Here is a 19,223-nt window from a genome sequence, read left to right on the forward strand (position 1 = left end):
TACAAGATCAGTGAGGAGCAGTACTGATTTCACACAAGCTTCCCTGCAAGTCCGAAGACAAGAGAAACACACAAAGCTTATACTCCTTTTGACTACTTTTTCCGCACCATATACGAGCTTTCTGAAAACGTTCGGATCTATCTGAGATGATATTACGCCAACCATACAATGAGGTATATGGAATGTGGAAGAGTGCCTATGCACCACCAAAGTCGCCTTACCTGCTTGCATACGCACAAAGAGACTCCTCTAAAAAGGAGGAGCTGGAGCCTCTTCTGAGGACCAGCGATTAGCCTGAATATCATCATACCCATATCAGGCACATCTCACATTCCTCACTCGTATCCACATCGTCTCAGGACACCCTCAGGATATTTTCCTAACAGATGAGGTCTCTTGACTGACTCTTTGATGATGCAAGTATATTGGGCACACGAGGTATGTAAGCCACTTTGCTGGATTCAACACGTGTACTCGGGAGATTTCATGAGATTTTCAGCCTTTTAAAGGAGAAACCATAAGATGCAGACTCGAGAATTAGATTTACCCCTTGGAGAATGAGCACAATCCAGGCCCCGGCCATGTTCTCCAGAAAGCGCAGCTTGTAAAGCAGTGCTGTAGTGTCCGCCTTCCGTGTCTTTTAAAACAAGCGGTCTGTAGAAACCCGCCACCTTGAGCATTGATATTGGCTCCGCGCTCTAATAAGAGCTGGGTCACCTTATCGTGTTCTTTAGAATGTACTTCCTCCAAGAATTTATTTGATTAATTCTGCAGCTAGCTCGTAAAGATCAAAGTGGAATAGATTCCTGCAAAAGTAAGCCCATCATCAATATATCTGATGAAAACCAGAACAAAATTTCAAGGGAAAAAAGTAAAATCGAATTAAATCGCAGTGCCCTTATCAAGTTCATGCCTGTCGTCAAAATTTTCCTTATCATCTTTCTCGCGGCAGTCGCAGTGAAACTTCTTGCAGAATTCACTCAGCAGCATTCCACCAATTGCCGACAAGGCTTTCTCGCTCGCTCGAACCTTTGCATATCGACTTGAAGTACCGGTGCACTGCGCAACTGAAATGCCATGGATCATCACTGCAGCGAGAATCACGGGCTGCTCTCCATCAATGGTGGGTAGTTCGCCAGACTTGAGGCAGTAATTAGTGCATCCATAAAGATCAGTCAACTGTCTGTAGAGGTAAGTCTGCGACAATGTTAGTGTACTTTTAGCATACTTTCAGACAAAACTCTTACTGTTGGGTGGCGGTTGGCGAAAGTGTCGTAGAGAGAGATATCAACGAAGAAGGGCTTCACGTGAGAAATGAAGAACTCCTCCACAACGGTGTAGTCAAAGTCCGAGTCAACGAATATCGCGGCAACATAAGCCTCAATAATATCGGGAAGACACTTCATTCATAGAAGCATCAGTATAAGTATTATCGCAGCAATACCGATGCATGTTTAATACTTACCTTTGGAGAATCGTGGATAGCAAGCCAGTAGTCCATTGCTCCCTGACTCTCATCCTCGGCAGCTTGAATCTCTTCGGCGAAATTAGTTATGGCCGCCTGAATGGGACTACTGAAGTGTGCCATGTGTCTGTGGAATTTGAGCTTTACACAGAGAGCACCCAGAAATTTGTTCGAAACCATAGCCATCTAGATTCCATTAGCACAACATCCAACCACGCCATATGACACCAATTGAGATCTTACCTTGTGCTCCGTGAGCCACTGGGGATCCTTGTCAGGGAATCGCTTGAACAAGTCCTCAATGCAAACCATGTCTAGCAGTGAATCACCCAAGAATTCAAGACGCTGATAACAGGGAACTCTCGCCCAGGTCAACGGGTAAGACGGGTGAGTGAATGCAGAGCGAAGAAGACGAGGGTACCTGAACCGATAACCCATTTTCTTGAAAATCTTGTCCGCAAGATCTATCTCAGATCCATCTGAAGCTTGAACTTGGTAACCCGGCTTTTTGTAAAGCGCCCGATAGCCAGCCCATGATGTAACGTTGTGCATTGTACTGTCAACGAATATTGTGACTGCTTTGACAGCTGTATCAAAGCGATGATCTTTTCCACCTGAAAGTAGCGCTGCTGCTATCAGGGCTTCACAGACATCGGCAATAGTTTTCACACCAAGCGCATGAGTGCCTTCTGAAGCGGCACTCTTCACAAAGTTTCGACCATGGGTGAGTTGGAGTCCTGGTGGATACCACGAATGGCTATGATACTGTGTTAGTCTATCAAATCTAAAGAAAGACCAGAGATACTCACCGAGAAAAACCACGACTACGTATCCACTCGAAGAGTTTAACCTTCACAGCGGTATTGAAAAGGTTTTGGTTGCAAATGAGTACCATACGATTCACGTGGTAGTCAAACTCATCATCCTCGGGTCTCAAGCAGAAGATCGAAATTGATGTGGCCATCTTGAGGAAGCTGTCGCCCAAGAACTCAAGTCTCTCATAATTCTTTCCCATACCTCGTTGAACATGGATCTGCATCGCCCTGTGGTCTTCTGTATTGTCGGAATCCTTGGTGAAAGCTTCCAGGGCATACCGGATATCAATGTCGAGGTCAAGAGACTGACACCCCTCCAGGACTATCATGTAGGACTCCATCCTACTCATGATGGCGGGAAAGGCTAGGCATGAAGTCACTAGGTATAACGGGATCTAATACAAATACTAGCAATCAATTATACAGCCAATAACCATTGAAGATAAAGACGACTGACTGGTGAGAGGGTAAGAGGTTCTGGGCAGACCATAATATTGGTTTTCTCTGCAGTCTGAGCCTCTGTTGCCTTGTCGAGAAAGTTTCGTCTAAGGGGAACAGTCTCTACCTGCAAGACAGGCTGCCTCCAGTTTGCTTGTTCGAAGAATCTCGGACGAGAATTCTTGGATAGACTCAACGTATAACTTAAGATATTATCCATCCATCTCCGCTTAGGGGAATTTTCTGGGGGTGGATCTGAAGCACGCAACGAGGATTCAATTTGAAGTGGGAAATATCTCTTTCTTCCATCCCACATGTCGTAAATGAAATGGTTCAAGATGAAACTGGAATCCATATTTTCGTTCCACTTCATTTCCGGATTTTGCTGGACAACATTCAAACTATCACGATCCAGCAATGTGTTCGGAAGAACATCTGGACTACTGGGCGCGAGGTCTGGGCGAATCGGGGCAATCCAATAAGGAAACTTCACTGATTCAGGCAAGAAGGTCTTGTGAAACAAATCACGGAAAATGGAAAGTGTGAAGATTGACAGAGAATCCAGATCCTCGGATGAGACCGAAAGTGGAGTTACAAGCTTCACTAGCTGAATAGTGGTTTCTGTATCATTCTCGAGGTAAACAGAAAACTCCAGGAGCTGTGGAAGCTCTACCCGAGTCAAAAGTAGAAGGCTTCCGTGCTTCCGAGTCAGAGACTTTGAAGGTAAGAAGTTTATCACAATCGCATAAAGTCTTTCCGGAAGATCACCTCGCTCTCTATCCCAAATAGAGGGCTTGCAACGCATCATATAATGATTAGTCTCTTTAGAAACGATGGCCAATTTAGCATTGCGCATTGCTGGAAGACGCTTGTGGTAGATGGATCGGAAGTGATCATCAAGAAGTTGGTTCTTTCTAAGCAGAATACACATATCAAATGCAGCTGACTGCTTCGCAAGTATCTTTTTCGACTCTGGGCCACTGATCAAGCCTCGAATAGGAGATGTTTCGGGTAGAATAATCTCACATGTAAAGGAGTTGTCACATTCTGTCACGATGTAGCTGACATGGCATGAAATATCATGTGCATACTGCAATGAGCCCGCATAACGTGCAAGGACTTCGACGGCATGTCGGTATGTTAGCTTTGCTCCGCTTGAAGGGATCTTGTAGATTCTCTTTGCATCATCCTGCAAAAAATTGCTAAGATCCATGTCTCCTTGTAAAATCCGATCCTGAGGCAGACGCGTGCAGAAGGCCGACATGAGATTCTATTCGCAGTGTTAGCTATATTCAGACATTCTTGTGTCGTACATACTTCTGCACGTCGCACTTCTTGCATCCGCTGCTTGTGCTCATCATTTCCGAATTCAATCATGGTAACATACTGTTGGAAAATGGTTGGCAAGTACTCATCTTTCTAATGGAGCGGAAACTTACAGTTGAGTTCTCATGTCTTGCACGGCCTCGACTCTGCACGTATTGAATCACCGTACTGTAGAGACTGAACCGAACAACAAGATTGCAGTCTGGTATATCAAGCCCCTCTTCGGCGACTGATGTTGCAAACAGGCAGTTAATACTTCCCTCTCGAAATTTGACCAAGGCGAGAAATTGTTCTCGAGATGTAATTCTTCCAGCAAGATCGGAATTGCGTACTCCAACCAGCACTCCAGGTCGAATATTAGGAATTATTAGCTGCTCACAGAGAAGCGATAGCATCTTTGCAGTGTTCCGTCGATCGGCAAACACAATGCACTTTGTTTCACTTGACTCTTTGAAACGATGAGTTAGCATTGCCAGGAGGAGGTCGACTTTTGAACTGTGCTGGCCAGGTTCAGCAGGATCCTTGTGTTGATAAGCTTTCACAATCTCGTAGGCCTCCTGAATTCTATCCATATCTCTTTGGGTTGCATTCGGATCATGACCCTCCATGTCTTTCCCCTTGATAGTCAGAGCCTCAAGCTTTGGTAAGACATCGTCCATCAGCATGTGTGTCCAGATATGGTCTGCACACCACCTTCCCAGCTCTGACGTTGCTTTCAATGAGAATTGAAACATTTGGTTTAATGACTGCATATCTCCAAACTTTGTCTCTAAAGTATCGTATAGCTCGGTGCGAAAAGAGTTCTCAAGTTTCTTGTAAGTCCATGTCTCCTCAGTGGGCTTCTGCACGATTTGCCGTAGCATGGTCAACTGTGACGTTGTGGCAATCTTGCTGTCTAAAATTATCTCTAGTTTTCTATATATTGTTAGCGCCTGGGAATAATTTTCTAGGAATCAAGAAAAATCTCACGTGGCCGCTTCTGCGACGTCAACTTTGGCATCAATAGGCGACGCCGTCATTCCAAAGATCTTTGGGCGTTCTGATTGATCCACTGTAAAGTAGGAATTGCGGATGATACTAAGCAAAAACGTCAGAAATCTTTCAGAAAAGAAACTTGGTTTGAAGATCCAACCGTGCATAGGGATGCTCCTTTTTGGCATGATGAGCTTCATCAAATATCAAGAGATTAATTTGCTTCATCCTCAAGAACGCGTTGAGTAAGCATTGATTCAGAATCTCTGCTGTGCAAACTATGACCATATACTTGCTTAGGTGGTCATCCCAAGTCTGTTGGTCCCAAAGGTCTGGTCCCATGGCTCCATAAAAGCACCCGATGTTCTGATTTATGTTGTTTTTCAGAACTGCAGATTGCTGGAAGACAAGTGTCACACTGTCAACCTGTTGGCTTGTCGGTATAGTTTCTCTAGGTCAAGGAAGATGACATACCAGGAAGAATGCCACACGAGGGGCTTTTCCATTAGCACGATCTATAAGCTCAAGATCTAGTGTATGCTTCAGTAGGAGTACTGCGATTAACGTTTTTCCCGATCCTACTTTTTGTATCAGATATATGGGCCCAGATATTTATGGATAAAGCTCATTTGTGAATGTAAGACTTACCTGTATCAAGGACTGCAATTGTATTTTGCACTTTGGCGCGCTCAAAGAGCTCAATCTGGTACGATCGAGGCTCCAAGTTACCAGCATTTGGATTCCGTTTCTCGACGAGCTTGGCAATTGTGAGATCTTCATTTCGCCTAGAATAATGGGTCCTGCTCTCCTCAATTGTCTCACTCAGTGAATGTTGGGTAAGGCTATAGCTTGTCAGAAAGTGATATGAAACTATGAGATTTCAAAACTGACAGTGCCTGAAAGTGACTGTTTTGGGCTCGACGGATCGCAGAGTTAGTGATCGGAACTATGAGTTCACTCTCACTATCAGAATCTTCAGATTCACTGGACTCCACATTTGCGCTCTCAATATCTAATTCCTCAAAGTTTTGTAGTGCTGATGCCATAATCGCTGGTGTGTTTTCACTCTCTGGCTCCTCTGAGTCGCTGGAAGCGAATGCCATGTTGGGTATTGGTGGCCGGTGCAGTATATGTTAAAGAAAGGAAAGGAGGGACTAAAGAATAGAACAAAATGATAGAGTGAGGTTAAGATGGAAAATTACGATGAAAATTGTGCAGGTTAAGCGAAGAGAGAGGGGGATGGATACGAAGGAAAGGAATACCTGAAAGATGAATATACTTCAAATTTCATCTGAGCACCACTTAGTCAGATTTGAAGGAAATATCACATGGTAAGTCTGTTCAGAGTCCTGAAAAACATAGCAGTCTACCTAAATAACTATTCCGAATGAATTAATAAGAAGTAGGTATTATACATGGGAAAGAAAAGAAGCTTGAATGTTTTGATCTATACATCAAAATGATAGCGATAAGATAGAGCTCTTATCAGCTTATCGATTCGCCAAAACTCCCGCCAAAATCGCGGGGCCAAGTTGAGTTTAGGTTTCCAATCCTCTTTTCAATCAACCCAACGCAGAATGGAACAATCACAGACTCTTCGCTCATTGTTCACCTCAGCAATAGAGAAGAAATCTTCCCTTGAATCAAGAGGAGATACAAACAGTGATGCTTACAGAAATGATGTCAACCAGACTATTGAGAAGTTTCAAGAATGTCAGCGACAAATCGGTATTTTGTCTCTGTTCAGCTCGAATGAATCTCTCGATGATGTCTCATCAGGCGACTTAAAGTGATTCCACTCTATAGGTCTTTACTTCAATTGACTAAGCTGATCCAATTTTGGCCTAGGTACATGACCTTGGAATACTTTCTTGCCGAGCTCATCCAGCGAAGTCCCAGCTCGGACCGTGAAGCCTTGCTCCGTCGAGCCTTGGAGCAATATGAAAAATTCTTGACACGTGTGGATGAATATGGGCTACTGCCAAAAGGAGACAAGTCTCTTTTCGATGGATATGTGGCTAATCCATCGGCCTTCACATTAGCACCTGTCAATGATGCTGCAGCACGGCGAGATACTAAAGTTCGGCGATTCAGAGAAGAAAAGGAACTCAAGCAGAAACTGGAGGTAATAAATATTGAATGGTTGAATCCTCGTGCTCGTCTGCTTACCCACTCGAAAGTACTTTGCTCGGAACGAGGCGCAACTCCAAAGCGACGATGAAGAGACTCGGATGCTCTACCTTGCTGAGATACAACTCTACGTACACCAGACCTTTCAGGCTCTCGATATGCTTTTGCAAGAGTTGAATATGCTTTCAGCTATGCGTAACGCACCCCCTCCTGATCATCCGCCCACCGAGGACGACCGACAAAGAAGAACTTTGGGAGGACTTGGCGATTCTGACCGATTGGATCCATCTCTATCCCAATTACTCGGAAGTGGTAGAAATGGACCCTTATTGAACAGCAAAGGAAGGCCGATGCAGCCTTTCACCCTGCTCGACCGTCGGACACAGCTCCAGCAAGGAGTATTTCGATCTGGCCATAATCTCCCGACTATGACAATAGATGAGTACCTGGACGAAGAAAAAGAAGGGGCAACATCCTTCAGGGAGGGGAGCAGTCTGGCATACAGCCCGAGGTGGACGAAGATGACTTTGATAAGGCTGACGAGGAAACAATGAAGGCTCGGGCCTGGGATGAATATGTCGAGGCAAATCCCAAAGGAGCTGGCAATACACTAAACCGGGGGTGATCAAATCACTGTAGAATTTAGGGCATGGAATTTTTTCTGTCTATGCAGATATCACGAAATTTCTGGTCTAATTGTGATTTGCACAATTCATTGCCCGTACGTCCCAGTCAAATCATGTTAACCCTATGCTACAACAATGTCTAATAAAGAGAGCTGGTCGATTTCATTTCATTCCAACATGATACTCAAACACCTATGTATATGTAATTTTTTCCCGTTTATGCTGTAACATTCACCTTGGCTGCCTTGTCTTTTTGAATGACATCCAGAATCGCGCCAGCACCATCTTCAACCAAAGCCTTGGCCACAGTGATACCGAATGCCTCGGCAGCTTCAGTTGAATTGACATCACCCTCCAATTCCACCTGCGCGCAATCCTTGCCATCAACACTGACAACAACAGCCCGCATTCGTAGTTTTTTAGATCCCTCTGATCCATGAACCCACTCAGCTTCAACTCCAAGTGGGGCACTGCAACCTCCTTCAAGAGTACGTAGCAGGCTGCGCTCAGCGAGGGAGGCAAATGTTGTCTCCTGGTGGCCAATTGATTCCAACATTTGCTTTAAGACGGTGTCATCCTTACGGATCTCAATTCCAAGAGCACCCTGTCCGACAGCATAGAGCATTCCGCTGTTCGTCGAGTCCAGGTATTGCGCGATGCGGTCTCCGATGTTCATACGAAGCAGGCCAGCCGCTGCGAGAATAATGCAAGTAAAAGGACTATCTTCCGCATCTAGCTTGGAAATACGAGTCTCAATATTTCCACGTACATCTAGCACCTTCAAGTGGGGGTATTTCCGTGCCAATTGAGCAGTCCGGCGAACAGAAGAGGTTCCGACAACGGAGCCTGCGGGAAGCTCCGACAAACTCTTGTATGACAGACCTTTCTTCACAACGAGAACATCTCGACTATCTTGGCGGGGCGGCATAGGTCCCAAGGTACAGGTAGAGGGGAGGTTGGTGGGAACATCTGGTGCAATTGATTATACATCAGCTCTCTGTCACAGGTGGGAGATCAATTGAAAGTGTGAAGCGGGAAATATTCACCTTTGAGTGAATGAACGACAAAATCGACTTGCCCCCCAATCATCAATTCCTCCAATTCTTCCGTCCATAAGTTCTTGGTGGCGAAATCACGGAAGGGAGTGACCTTGTTCAGATCACCGGCAGAATCTTGGGAGAAGATTTTGAATTCATAGTCAGGATAATTTTTTTGCAAGGCATCGCGCACGGCGTGTGTCTGGAGCATAGCCAGCTTCGACTTGCGGGTGCCGATGGTCAAGACCATCTTGTCAGGAGAAGAGGAGGCCATCTTGTACAGTATAGCACGAGTTGAGATTGGCTAGCTCTTGAGATTGAAGCTGACGAGAATGGGAAGGTGGGTTCTGTCAACCTAGAAAAGAGAGGGTGATGTTTGTACTGTTCTCAGGATTCACAATGGGCGTGTTTTCAGCAGATTTCCACCCTTCGATAGAAAATTCAGCTTCGTCAACATTTAACGATTGGACGATCAGATTTCGGGTTGACTCTGCCGATCACGGGATGTGTATGGAAAGATTGAAGTATTGATATGATACAGAAGAACAGCAATGCCCACAACCAGATGGAATGCTCGGTTTCAATCTCGCGTAGATTGTAAGGATTTCCGGATTCCCGAAGTATCACATTCAATAGATATTGTATACTCTGATATAGACCTGCAAAAGTGGTTTCTATTTAGGGATAGATGACACTAACCTCGGTTGCGGGACGTTAGATTACAAGACATACCCCGGACTTCATCTACGTGCTTCTGGAACCTCCATCCCCCCCCGAGGTCTTTAAATCTTGTATCTTTCCCCTCTTTCCATCTAATTTATTACTTAAGAAATTACTTGAACACATTCCACTCATTGCTTAACCATTTAATTTTACTTGCGATTCCTTGATAAGCTTTCCGGCAACTTGAAAGATGGGGACCAGCAGTGGCAGAGCCATCAAGCTTCCCCTGGTTCCTCTGGCCAAGGGCTCAGTCTTACTCCCTGGCGTGACGCTGAGAATTCCCGTATCCAATCGACCCGACTTAGCAAACCTTCTTTCATCCCTGGTAGACCGGCCATCGAAGCGCGAACTGAATTCTATTACCTTTGGATGTATTCCGCTCGCCTCTCCGTTGCTGAGTGCAGATGGCCAACGACTTCTAGAGGAAGCAGATACCGACCACGATAGAAAGGCGGAATATGATTCAATCGATGCAGGGCAAGCACGCAAGGATGATTTATTTCAGTTTGGAACGGTGGCGAAGGTGATCGGCGTGCAACGCCGTTCCTATTCTGAAGCATATCTCTTGGTCCAGGGATCCCAGCGGTTCACAGTTAGGAAAGTTTTGCGGGACCGACCATACTTCGAGGCAGAAGTTTACGTACATGATGAAGAAAGTAAGTCCTTCGACTATAACGTTAGATGGACTGTCCTTGAAGGTGACTGACAGATCGTTCACTTACCAGGCGCTTCTATAAACGGTGACTCGGACGCCGCGGAACTCTTCCAACAGTTGAGACAGCTTTCTCGCGAACTCCTCACTTTGATACGCATGTCCTCCTTACTCACCGCCACGTCAAATCGATTTTCTCCAATGGTGGCACGAAAGTTCGAATTTTATGTCTCGAAAACCGAGTTCAACCAGGCTGGAAAGTTAGCTGACTTTATGGCTGATATATCTGATGTCAGCTTTGAGGAGAAACTACGAGTTCTCTCTGCCTTCGATGTCAGGGAGCGACTAGAGAGGGTAGTTGAGCTCTTGAGTCGACAGGCGCAGCATATTAAGAGCAGCGTCAACGTCACACATATCACTACAACTTCATACCCTCCCAATAATGGTACCGATATTGATCCCCGTGAGCGAGAGTTACTGACAAAGCGTGCTCTTGCGAGCCTTTCTGGGCTCGTACCTCCCGGCCATTCAACCGCACGCGGCGGCAGCGATAATGAGGAGAAGGAGCCAAACGAGATCGATGAGTTGCAGCAAAAGCTGAACGATGCGCAACTCAGCCCCGAAGCACGTAAAGTTGCGGAAAAGGAGCTGAAGCGCCTGCGAAAGATGAATCCTGCTAATGCCGAATATGGCGTTTGCCGCACTTACTTAGAAAACTTGTCTGAGATCCCCTGGTCGAAAGTGACTGCAGACCAACTTGGCCCAGATACTTTGAGACTAGCCCGACAGAAATTGGACGAGGATCACTACGGTCTTGAACGTATCAAGAAGAGACTTTTGGAATATTTGGCTGTATTGCGCTTGAAGCAAGCGACCAACAACGACGTGGAGCGCCAGATCAGTGGACTGACAAAGGATTTGAATTTATCATCGAACGCAGACCTTGAGAAAGATGTTCCAATGCTCTCGGAGTCTGATCGAGTGGCACTGGAGACTCGACTCGAGAATATGAAGTCCAGACGTATGACTGATAAGTCTCCAATTTTGCTTCTTGTTGGGCCTCCAGGTGTTGGTAAGACCAGCCTGGCAAGGTCAGTTGCTGCCTCGCTCGGTCGCAAGTTCCACCGTATTTCTCTTGGTGGTGTTCGCGACGAGGCAGAAATCCGCGGTCACCGACGAACCTACGTCGCAGCCATGCCTGGTCTGATTGTCAGCGGTCTGAAGAAGGTGGGGGTTGCCAATCCAGTCTTCCTGCTCGATGAGATTGATAAGGTCGGTGGTCAAAATTTCCAAGGAGATCCCTCCGCTGCTATGCTGGAGGTTCTGGACCCCGAGCAAAACAATACCTTCACAGATCACTATATCAATATTCCGATTGATTTGAGTAAGGTACTGTTTCTTGCTACTGCCAACTCTCTAGATACTATTCCTGCCCCATTGCTTGATCGTATGGAGACCATCTCTCTTTCAGGGTATACCACTGTTGAGAAGAGACACATCGCCACGCGTCATCTGATCCCGAAGCAAATTCGTTCCAACGGTTTGTCTGATGGACAGGTCAGCCTTTCCAATGATGTGATTGACAAGACTATCACCTCGTACACGCGCGAGGCTGGTGTACGTAATCTGGAGCGTGAGCTAGGTTCCATCTGCCGCTACAAGGCCGTCCAATATGCTGATGCCAGTGACTCTGGCCGCTTGGGCAATTATAACTCGACCGTCAACATTGACGATCTTGAGGATATTCTTGGAATCGAGCGTTTCGAAGAGGAGATTGCCGAGAAGCAGGGCCGCCCTGGCATAGTTACTGGCCTCGTTGCGTATTCCACTGGTGGTCAAGGAAGTATTCTGTTTATCGAGGTGGCTGACATGCCAGGAAATGGCCGTGTCCAGCTTACTGGTAAACTTGGAGATGTTCTAAAGGAGTCTGTCGAGGTGGCACTTACGTGGGTCAAGGCCCACTCATTTGAGCTGGGACTTACCCATGATCCGAATGAGGATATCATGAAGAGCCGCAGTCTGCATGTCCACTGCCCCTCTGGTGCTATTCCCAAGGATGGGCCCTCAGCCGGTCTTGCCCATACCATGGCGCTTATCTCCTTGTTCACCAACAAGGCTGTTCCGCCCCAGATCGCTATGACTGGCGAGATATCGCTTCGAGGTCGAGTGATGCCCGTTGGTGGAATTAAGGAGAAGCTTATTGGGGCTTTGCATGCTGGTGTAAAGACTGTTCTGCTTCCGCATGGCAATCGCAAGGATGTCAAAGACGTCCCTCAGGAGGTCCACGAAGGCCTAAATATCATCTTTGTTCAGTAGGTCATCCGACTTCTGTTTCTTTCGACGTTATGCTAACACTATTTTTTCTTTTCAGACATATCTGGGAAGCACTGCGCCAGATTTGGCCAGATGCCCATTGGCCCGGCCAACCGCAAGTGAATTTCGTCGAGAGCCGTCTGTAGATGCGGCCTCACCATTGTTGCTTCCGGTTGTCCTTTGCTTTTTTTTTTTTTTGTGTTTTTTTTTACATATTCTTGCTCTCTTCAGCTCTCTCAACCCCAATCTTTTAGCATAGCATGACCGGGGTCATATCAGGTCCCATATGAAAGTCAGTCAGTTGTCTTGTGCTTTTGCCACGAAATTATGTTATCCAAGATTTCCATTCGTTATCTTCTCAAATACAAGCCAATTCACCAAAAACGACACCAAGGATCGGTAGACACTATTTCAAGGCTGGAAGGCCCAAATATAAGGTACCATACAATATAATACAAATATAGGCCTAAAGGTAAGGCAAAAGGACATGGACAGCCGTTTTCTGTTAGAACAATCCGGCACATACGAAAAATATCAGAGACACTCGACTCAGGCTTCAATCAAGACTTCGCCCACTTGGGTCTGTTAGAGCCGACGTTCGCCGCAAATTCTTTATGCGCAAAATCCAGGCCCAGTGTTTTCCAGGTCGGCTTCCATGTCTCCTTATTTTCCCGTAACTTTTTAGCCTGCTCTTCGAAAGCTTTGCGCACCTTGTGGTCGGGCTCTTCAGCCGAGTGGCCCTTGGGAGTGTTCTTTTTCATAATTTGCGACTGAATCTTCTCAGTTGCATCCCAAGAATCCTTCTCCCATCTAGATTTGCGAAAACAACCTATTAGCAGCAATTCTATTATAGGCGCAATGGCAGCAAGATTATCACCCTCTTCATAGGGCGAGCCATTCCACATAAATGAAACTACTTACTTGGATGTATCCTTCGGCTCCTCTGGCCACACGAAGGGTTCCTTCAATTGCACAGTCATTCGCTTCTGTGACTGCGGTCGTCGCCACGGACCGAGATTCCGGCCGTCACGGGTCATACGGGTAATGGGTTGCTGCTGTATGAAGCTGCGGACCTCGATGACACTGACTCCATATAGATTTTGTAGGTAGTCGCGCATGTCAAGCTTGTTGAAGTTGAGAGGGACGCGGAATTGAGCATAGTTGGCAGAGAGGTGGGGAGTTCGGACAAGAGCGATGACGAATTCTGGTCTATGTAGGGTGTGAAATAGGCCATTAGTTGATTGTTCCTTGTCGCTTTTTGGTGATTGTATGATCGGAGACCGGAGTCTCGGAATATGGTGAAATTTGAAGGCTTCCCTCATTGGAGGCGGGGATCACGTACAGGTAAATCTGCTTTCGCTGAGATGGTGGCAAGAAGGGAGTTCCCCTCGCCTTGGAAATGTTGACTGCCTTGCTTCGCATTTTGTGTTGAGTGTGTTGTGGTTAAATTGTAGGGTTGCCGGCGATCTTTTGACTTGAGAAAACTGCGCAAATGGCCGTTCCGCCCGCCCTACTCCTATCATATCTAATCTACTTCAACGTAGTCTAAAGAGGCCCATACATATCCTTGGGTAAAAGTTATCTCTGATAATCATTGTAATGATAATAATTTTTAAGATCTTTTAGGGTTTCCTATAATACATGCTAAGTTCATAATTATGGTCATTATTCAGCGAAGGATTTTTTTCACCTCAAGCTCCTGATCCAGAGACCTGAAGGGCCTCCAGTCGCTGAGAGCTTTCTTCAACGTCCGCATCAGTCTTCAGCTGCGCCTTCTCATGAGAATCACCAGACTCTGAAACTGACTGCTCTTTTTCTTCTTCTTCTTCTTCTTCTTCTTCTTCTTCTTCCTCCTCCTCCTCCTCCTCTTCTTCTTCCTCCTCTTCATCTCCATCTTCATCCAGATCGTCTCGAGGAGCACCATTATCTCCATCTACGCCGACCTCCTTCATGTATTTCTCGAGCTCACGCGCCATTTTTCTGGAGAAGCCCGATGCTTCAACCTCAACATCCAGACGCTTGCCGGGATTTTTCAAGAATCCCTTTCTGGCAGTTGCAAACGATGGACCAGACGAGTCGCTGACGAAGTGAAACTTCCGCTTGAAGTACCTCTTGATACAGTCGACATCGCGGTCAAAGTACATTTCAGCATTGGCATGATCAATAGAAACCATCTGTGGGAAATCAATGACGACGGGCGTGAGACGAATGTCCTCATCAGGCACGTCTTCAATTTTTGTGGTGACTGGGAACTTCCCAGGGCCATCAGGATTAACCTCTTCTTTGATGAGAATGTTGAACTCGTTAAAATCACCGTGAATCAGACCAAATCTTGCAAATTCCAGGATAATGTCCATAAGTTCGGAGTACAATTCGGCGGGATGAGGCACTGTGGAAATTTGGCGCAAAGGGAATGCATCAATCATACTCATAACAATGGTGTGGCGGTTTTGGGCAATAGGTTCGGGTACTGAGAATCCGTTCTCTCGAAGCGCCTTCATAAATGCGAACTCTTTCATCGCTGCCAATCTTGACATGTACATCCAGGATGCTGAACTGCGGTGTCGTAGATAGTCGCGGTTTGTTTTGACAGTTCGGAAGGAAATTCGGCCGAGACGATGGATTTTTAGAATTCGCTGAGTTCCGCTACTGTGAGCGACAGCAATAATGTCTGATTCCTTTCCCACCCCGATCTGGTTGCCAACAGAGTAGACAACGTTCTGCTTCTGATGCGCATTCAACGCCAAGTAGTCCAGTCCGCCGTAGGTGAGTCTGTAGCCGTCATCTAGAGGGGAAAGATTTAGCGTTTTTTTAAGAAGTGCGTTCAGAAGCAAGTCTGCTTACATCTCGCATTCTTCACTCTAGCAATCAAGTTAGTCTTGGCCAAGTTCGAGATCGAGCGGTGCACGCCACTGCCGCCCCGGAGACCTGAAAGCGTGACTATCAGCGGAGTTGGAACAACCTCATGGTTTCGGCTTCCGGCTTCGACCTATATTTTGTGTTAGTTCTCATGATAAAAGCCTTGATCGAATGGCTGGGGTGGATATGTACCCCGGCAAGGACTTTGAAATCCTCAGTAGTGAGGTAGCGAATCTGCTTTGCGTCAAGCTTCATTGTGGCGTGTTTCAGATAGTTGAAATAGCCCGAGAATCCTTGTTCTTTGGCGCAGGATGGTTGAGTCCTTGAAAACTGAATCTCGAGTTGATGCGGAGACAAAAAAAGTTGATAAATTCATGATAAGATAAGAAGCCCTAAGCCCTATTTCCAGTTTGGGACATATATGCCTACCTATTTACCTACAGTGACGTTACAGAAATTAATTTGAACGATACGTTTCGAAGACTCGGTTATGTTATCATATTTCATAGTTCTAACAGTAATTGTAGAGATACTCTGGATGGAAAAAATGAAAAGATAACTGTAGGGCTGACCGAGTCGGTCGAGGTGAACAACTATTGTAGAGTAAGAAGATCGATGCTATTTCTCAGTTGTTCGCAACACATTAGGTCTGATGATGAGTAACCATTTACACAGATACACTGAGTGTAAGTAAAGTGGCCTACAGATGGATTGTCTTATTCGGAGCTCTCCCAGTCGGGGTTCTAAAACTATGTTAGTTGACCGTTGTTGGGAATACGAGAGGGTGCTGCCTACCTTGCGCAAAATTACCAAACCCTCAAGTATGCTGCTGAGTGGAATGTATTGCTCGTCTTCCAGTTCGGCTCTCTCGCCGTGAGAAAGCAGAACTGGAGTGCTCTGAGTCTGCCATCCAGTGATCGTCTTTGGACGACCGGCCTGGCCAACTACATCAACGGCCTGACCCACGCGAACGTTGACACTGAGGGGTTGCAAGTCTTCGTCAAGAGTAACGAGGAATCTAGGGAACATGGCGGTGATAAGGAAGTATAGCAGGTAGTGATGCTCGGCAAGAATGAACTGCTTGGCATCAATGAGAGATACCAAAACAGTAAGGAGACCAGCAGCCGACACACGAGATAGAACCTGTCGGTCAGTGTGGAAGGGGCTGAGAGTCATTGTGCCCTTGCCCATGTGCAGTAAACCCTGGGCAATGCGGACCATGAACAGAGTGTTCTGGTCACGGTGGTAATAGCTTGCCAGTTGCCGTAGGAGTTGTGCTAGACGAGCGTTGTTGGTGCCCGCACCACAAAGACCCATGGCAAAGATGGCATTAATTGCGACATCGTTGTCGTTGTCGTGGCTGTATCGTGACAGGGTGTCATAAACCTTCATTTGGGGGTTACTAGCGCTAACCAGACCCATAGCGAGGGGCACAGCTCGGCGGATGTTGCTAGAGCCATAGTGCATGAGGTGACCAAATTGACGGAGAATCATATCTTGGCCAACATCCTCACCCATAGCAATGAGTGACAATCCTAGAACAGCATATGACTGAACCAATTCATCGCCTTTATTTTCCTCCTTTTCCTCAATAATGTCGTTGCAGATATGTAGGAGCTCCTGCAACTTGAGAACAGTACCAGTTCCAGCCCAAGCACAAACAGAGGCAAGGACGGAAGTGGGTTTGGCCATGGGGTGGTCGACCGCCTTCAGAATGTCGAGAATAACATCAACCTCCTCCTGTCGGCCAAAGTAGAGTAGGGCGAGACCAAGGGCCATGAACCGTGTCCATTTATCCTTAAGCTGCTTCTGGCGATCCTCATCCATCAATGTTGTCGCAATCGCCTCACTGACTTGGTGATTTGATGAGCCAACGAAGATAAGACCCAGCGAAACAGCAGCCATTGCAGATAGCTGCATATCAAGAGAAGTATCTTCTACAATGGGGAGAAGGACATCGAGGAGTTCCTCCTTGTTAGATCCCGCGTAGGCGAGACCAAGACCCATGATGGATGCAACACGCATTGGTACAGTCTTAGCATCAAGGTTATCAGGGTCACTCAAGAGAGCGAGAGCCGGATCAGAGTCAAGTCGAACACCAGAGTTTAGGATACCAATTGCAAGCAGAGCACCAGCCTTGACCTGGTCCTCTGATGCGTAGGTAAACTTGTCAATCTTGTCCAAGCCAATTTCAACGTCCCGGTGGAGAAGCATGCCCAGCGATGCGGTTGTTGATAGCATACCGTCATCCTTCGTCTTCCATACCCAAGGACCCTTCTCGCCCTCCACAAGCATCATCTTATCGTTGCCAAAGCCGGCGTTTGTAAAAGAGTTCACAAAAGCGCTAGCCAGATTGTGCCGAGCCGAATCGAGGTTGGCGAGACCCGCCCCACGGCTGGTTTCCAGATGTGTCTTGTAGATATCTTCGGGCATCTTGGGGTCCAGAATGTTAAGTTCCTTACCAAGAGACTTGAAATGCTTCGGGATGGAAATGTTGTTGAGACAATCTGCAAGAGCCTCGTCTTCTTCACCATCGGATGGCAAGTCAAGCCAGATCTGTTGCCGCGCGACAAGGAAGGCCATTTGCTTCTTAAGAGCCTTATCAGTTGTAGCATTGATGTCACTCTTAATAAGTCCAATGTCGTTCAAACGAATAGCGAGGACGATGGCCTGGGAGAGTTTGTTGTAGCGAACATAAATCTCGTGAGCTGTCGTGAGGAACTGCTGGTCTTCGGGGTAAGTGAGTAAGTTGACCATGCTGACCATATACAAGCAAACACGAGCATAAGTGTTCTCATCGACAAAACCAGGAAGCTCCTCAATAATCTCCATTTCACTCATAAGATCGACGGCATCTGCTTCGGCGTTGTGGCTCAAGAAGTAAGGCACCAGGGACAGTGCAAGGTCTACCAGGTCCTGTGTCTCACTCTCTGCATTTAACCGGCGCTGATACTCTTGTCCAGTCTCCAGAGCCAAATGCCTAACGTATTCGTGGCCCCATGAGCCAAGATCTTCGGACTTGGCCAAAAGGCGATATTTGAGCGTCTCCGGCTTATTCTCGTCTCCATAGGTCATACCAAGAACGGACAACATATCGGCTAGCGAGTCCTGAAAATAAATTAAAAGCCTCTGTTAGTCCTAGAAACGATTGATGATTTAGTCCTCGAACCAACCTTGTTTGTGCCTGCTGCCCAGTTTTCGTAGAGCTCTGCGAGATCATCGTAGTGTGGTCGGAGGAATTTCAGGGGCTTTGGAACTGCGGTCATGGATGAAGTTGAGGTCTTGATAAAGTTCTTGATGGCATCCAAGGCGGGTCCGTAAAGGGTGGTGTCCGGTTCCTATCGCAGGCAGGTGTGAGCATTAACGTCATCGATGATTTTCTGTCGGAATCATACCTTTAGTCGCTCAACAAGCATCTCCAGCTCATTTTTCAATTGCTGATCTTCCTCATTGAGTTCTTCTTCGAGGTCGTTAGCTTCAGTTCAAACACTATACAGCGAAGAGACCAAATGGCCAGCTCTGTTATTCTCATCGTAACTTACCTTCCTGGGGTTCATCATCATTCTTCTTACCCTCAACAGTGTTCTTCTCCTTCTGAGGCTTCTTGCCATTCAGCTCGCGAACATCATCAACCTTGCCCTTGCCCTTGTCAGCGGAAGTTGACCGTTCGCCTTCGTTCGCCATTTCTGACGGTATCTGGCGACCAGGTCTTTGAATTATGGAATAATGGACAAAAACTCGAGTTTGCGAGATGAATTTTAGTGCGTGGCACAAAGGAAAAGAAAAGATGGTGTGCAGATTGCGGTTAACGCGGTGATTGTAAGCTGGTGATTGAGACAAGAGCTCGGGCTTGGTGCAGCTCCCGGA

The 19,223-nt window shown here is 46.6% G+C and overlaps 7 protein-coding genes across 7 annotated transcripts; 2 read left to right on the forward strand and 5 right to left on the reverse strand.

Annotated features, from left to right (window-relative positions):
• Positions 1-882: 882 nt before the first annotated feature.
• On the reverse strand, positions 883-6,119 carry N7495_005238 (uncharacterized protein; the record flags this gene model as incomplete). The annotated part of the gene is made up of 13 exons (XM_057207889.1): positions 883-1,197; positions 1,248-1,400; positions 1,466-1,651; positions 1,709-2,222; positions 2,275-2,675; positions 2,738-3,988; positions 4,036-4,104; positions 4,158-4,959; positions 5,014-5,121; positions 5,177-5,442; positions 5,491-5,597; positions 5,665-5,858; positions 5,908-6,119. 13 exons carry the CDS (start codon positions 6,117-6,119, stop codon positions 883-885), a joined length of 4,578 nt encoding a protein of 1,525 aa, XP_057061663.1.
• Positions 6,120-6,593: 474 nt separating this feature from the next.
• Positions 6,594-7,771, forward strand: N7495_005239 (IGBP1/TAP42 family protein; the record flags this gene model as incomplete). The annotated part of the gene is made up of 4 exons (XM_057207890.1): positions 6,594-6,805; positions 6,865-7,141; positions 7,197-7,588; positions 7,609-7,771. The coding sequence occupies 4 exons, from the start codon at positions 6,594-6,596 to the stop codon at positions 7,769-7,771; spliced, it is 1,044 nt and encodes a 347-aa protein (XP_057061664.1).
• A 218-nt stretch (positions 7,772-7,989) lies between these two features.
• Positions 7,990-9,083, reverse strand: N7495_005240 (porphobilinogen deaminase; the record flags this gene model as incomplete). The annotated part of the gene is made up of 2 exons (XM_057207891.1): positions 7,990-8,741; positions 8,819-9,083. 2 exons carry the CDS (start codon positions 9,081-9,083, stop codon positions 7,990-7,992), a joined length of 1,017 nt encoding a protein of 338 aa, XP_057061665.1.
• A 639-nt stretch (positions 9,084-9,722) lies between these two features.
• Positions 9,723-12,643, forward strand: N7495_005241 (putative LON domain serine protease; the record flags this gene model as incomplete). Its single annotated transcript, XM_057207892.1, has 3 exons — positions 9,723-10,188; positions 10,258-12,496; positions 12,556-12,643. The coding sequence occupies 3 exons, from the start codon at positions 9,723-9,725 to the stop codon at positions 12,641-12,643; spliced, it is 2,793 nt and encodes a 930-aa protein (XP_057061666.1).
• Positions 12,644-13,057: 414 nt separating this feature from the next.
• Positions 13,058-13,919, reverse strand: N7495_005242 (mitochondrial 54S ribosomal protein uL23m; the record flags this gene model as incomplete). Its single annotated transcript, XM_057207893.1, has 3 exons — positions 13,058-13,307; positions 13,419-13,706; positions 13,840-13,919. The coding sequence occupies 3 exons, from the start codon at positions 13,917-13,919 to the stop codon at positions 13,058-13,060; spliced, it is 618 nt and encodes a 205-aa protein (XP_057061667.1).
• Positions 13,920-14,188: 269 nt separating this feature from the next.
• On the reverse strand, positions 14,189-15,611 carry N7495_005243 (protein kinase RIO2; the record flags this gene model as incomplete). Its single annotated transcript, XM_057207894.1, has 3 exons — positions 14,189-15,282; positions 15,342-15,486; positions 15,549-15,611. The coding sequence occupies 3 exons, from the start codon at positions 15,609-15,611 to the stop codon at positions 14,189-14,191; spliced, it is 1,302 nt and encodes a 433-aa protein (XP_057061668.1).
• A 461-nt stretch (positions 15,612-16,072) lies between these two features.
• On the reverse strand, positions 16,073-19,040 carry N7495_005244 (proteasome regulatory particle base subunit RPN1; the record flags this gene model as incomplete). Its single annotated transcript, XM_057207895.1, has 5 exons — positions 16,073-16,099; positions 16,152-18,464; positions 18,530-18,694; positions 18,752-18,816; positions 18,899-19,040. The coding sequence occupies 5 exons, from the start codon at positions 19,038-19,040 to the stop codon at positions 16,073-16,075; spliced, it is 2,712 nt and encodes a 903-aa protein (XP_057061669.1).
• Between the last annotated feature and the right edge of the window lie 183 nt (positions 19,041-19,223).

This window comes from Penicillium taxi (assembly GCF_028828555.1).
Source record: "Penicillium taxi strain IBT 34144 chromosome Unknown utg000004l_segment0_segment0, whole genome shotgun sequence".
Taxonomy (NCBI): domain Eukaryota; kingdom Fungi; phylum Ascomycota; class Eurotiomycetes; order Eurotiales; family Aspergillaceae; genus Penicillium; species Penicillium taxi.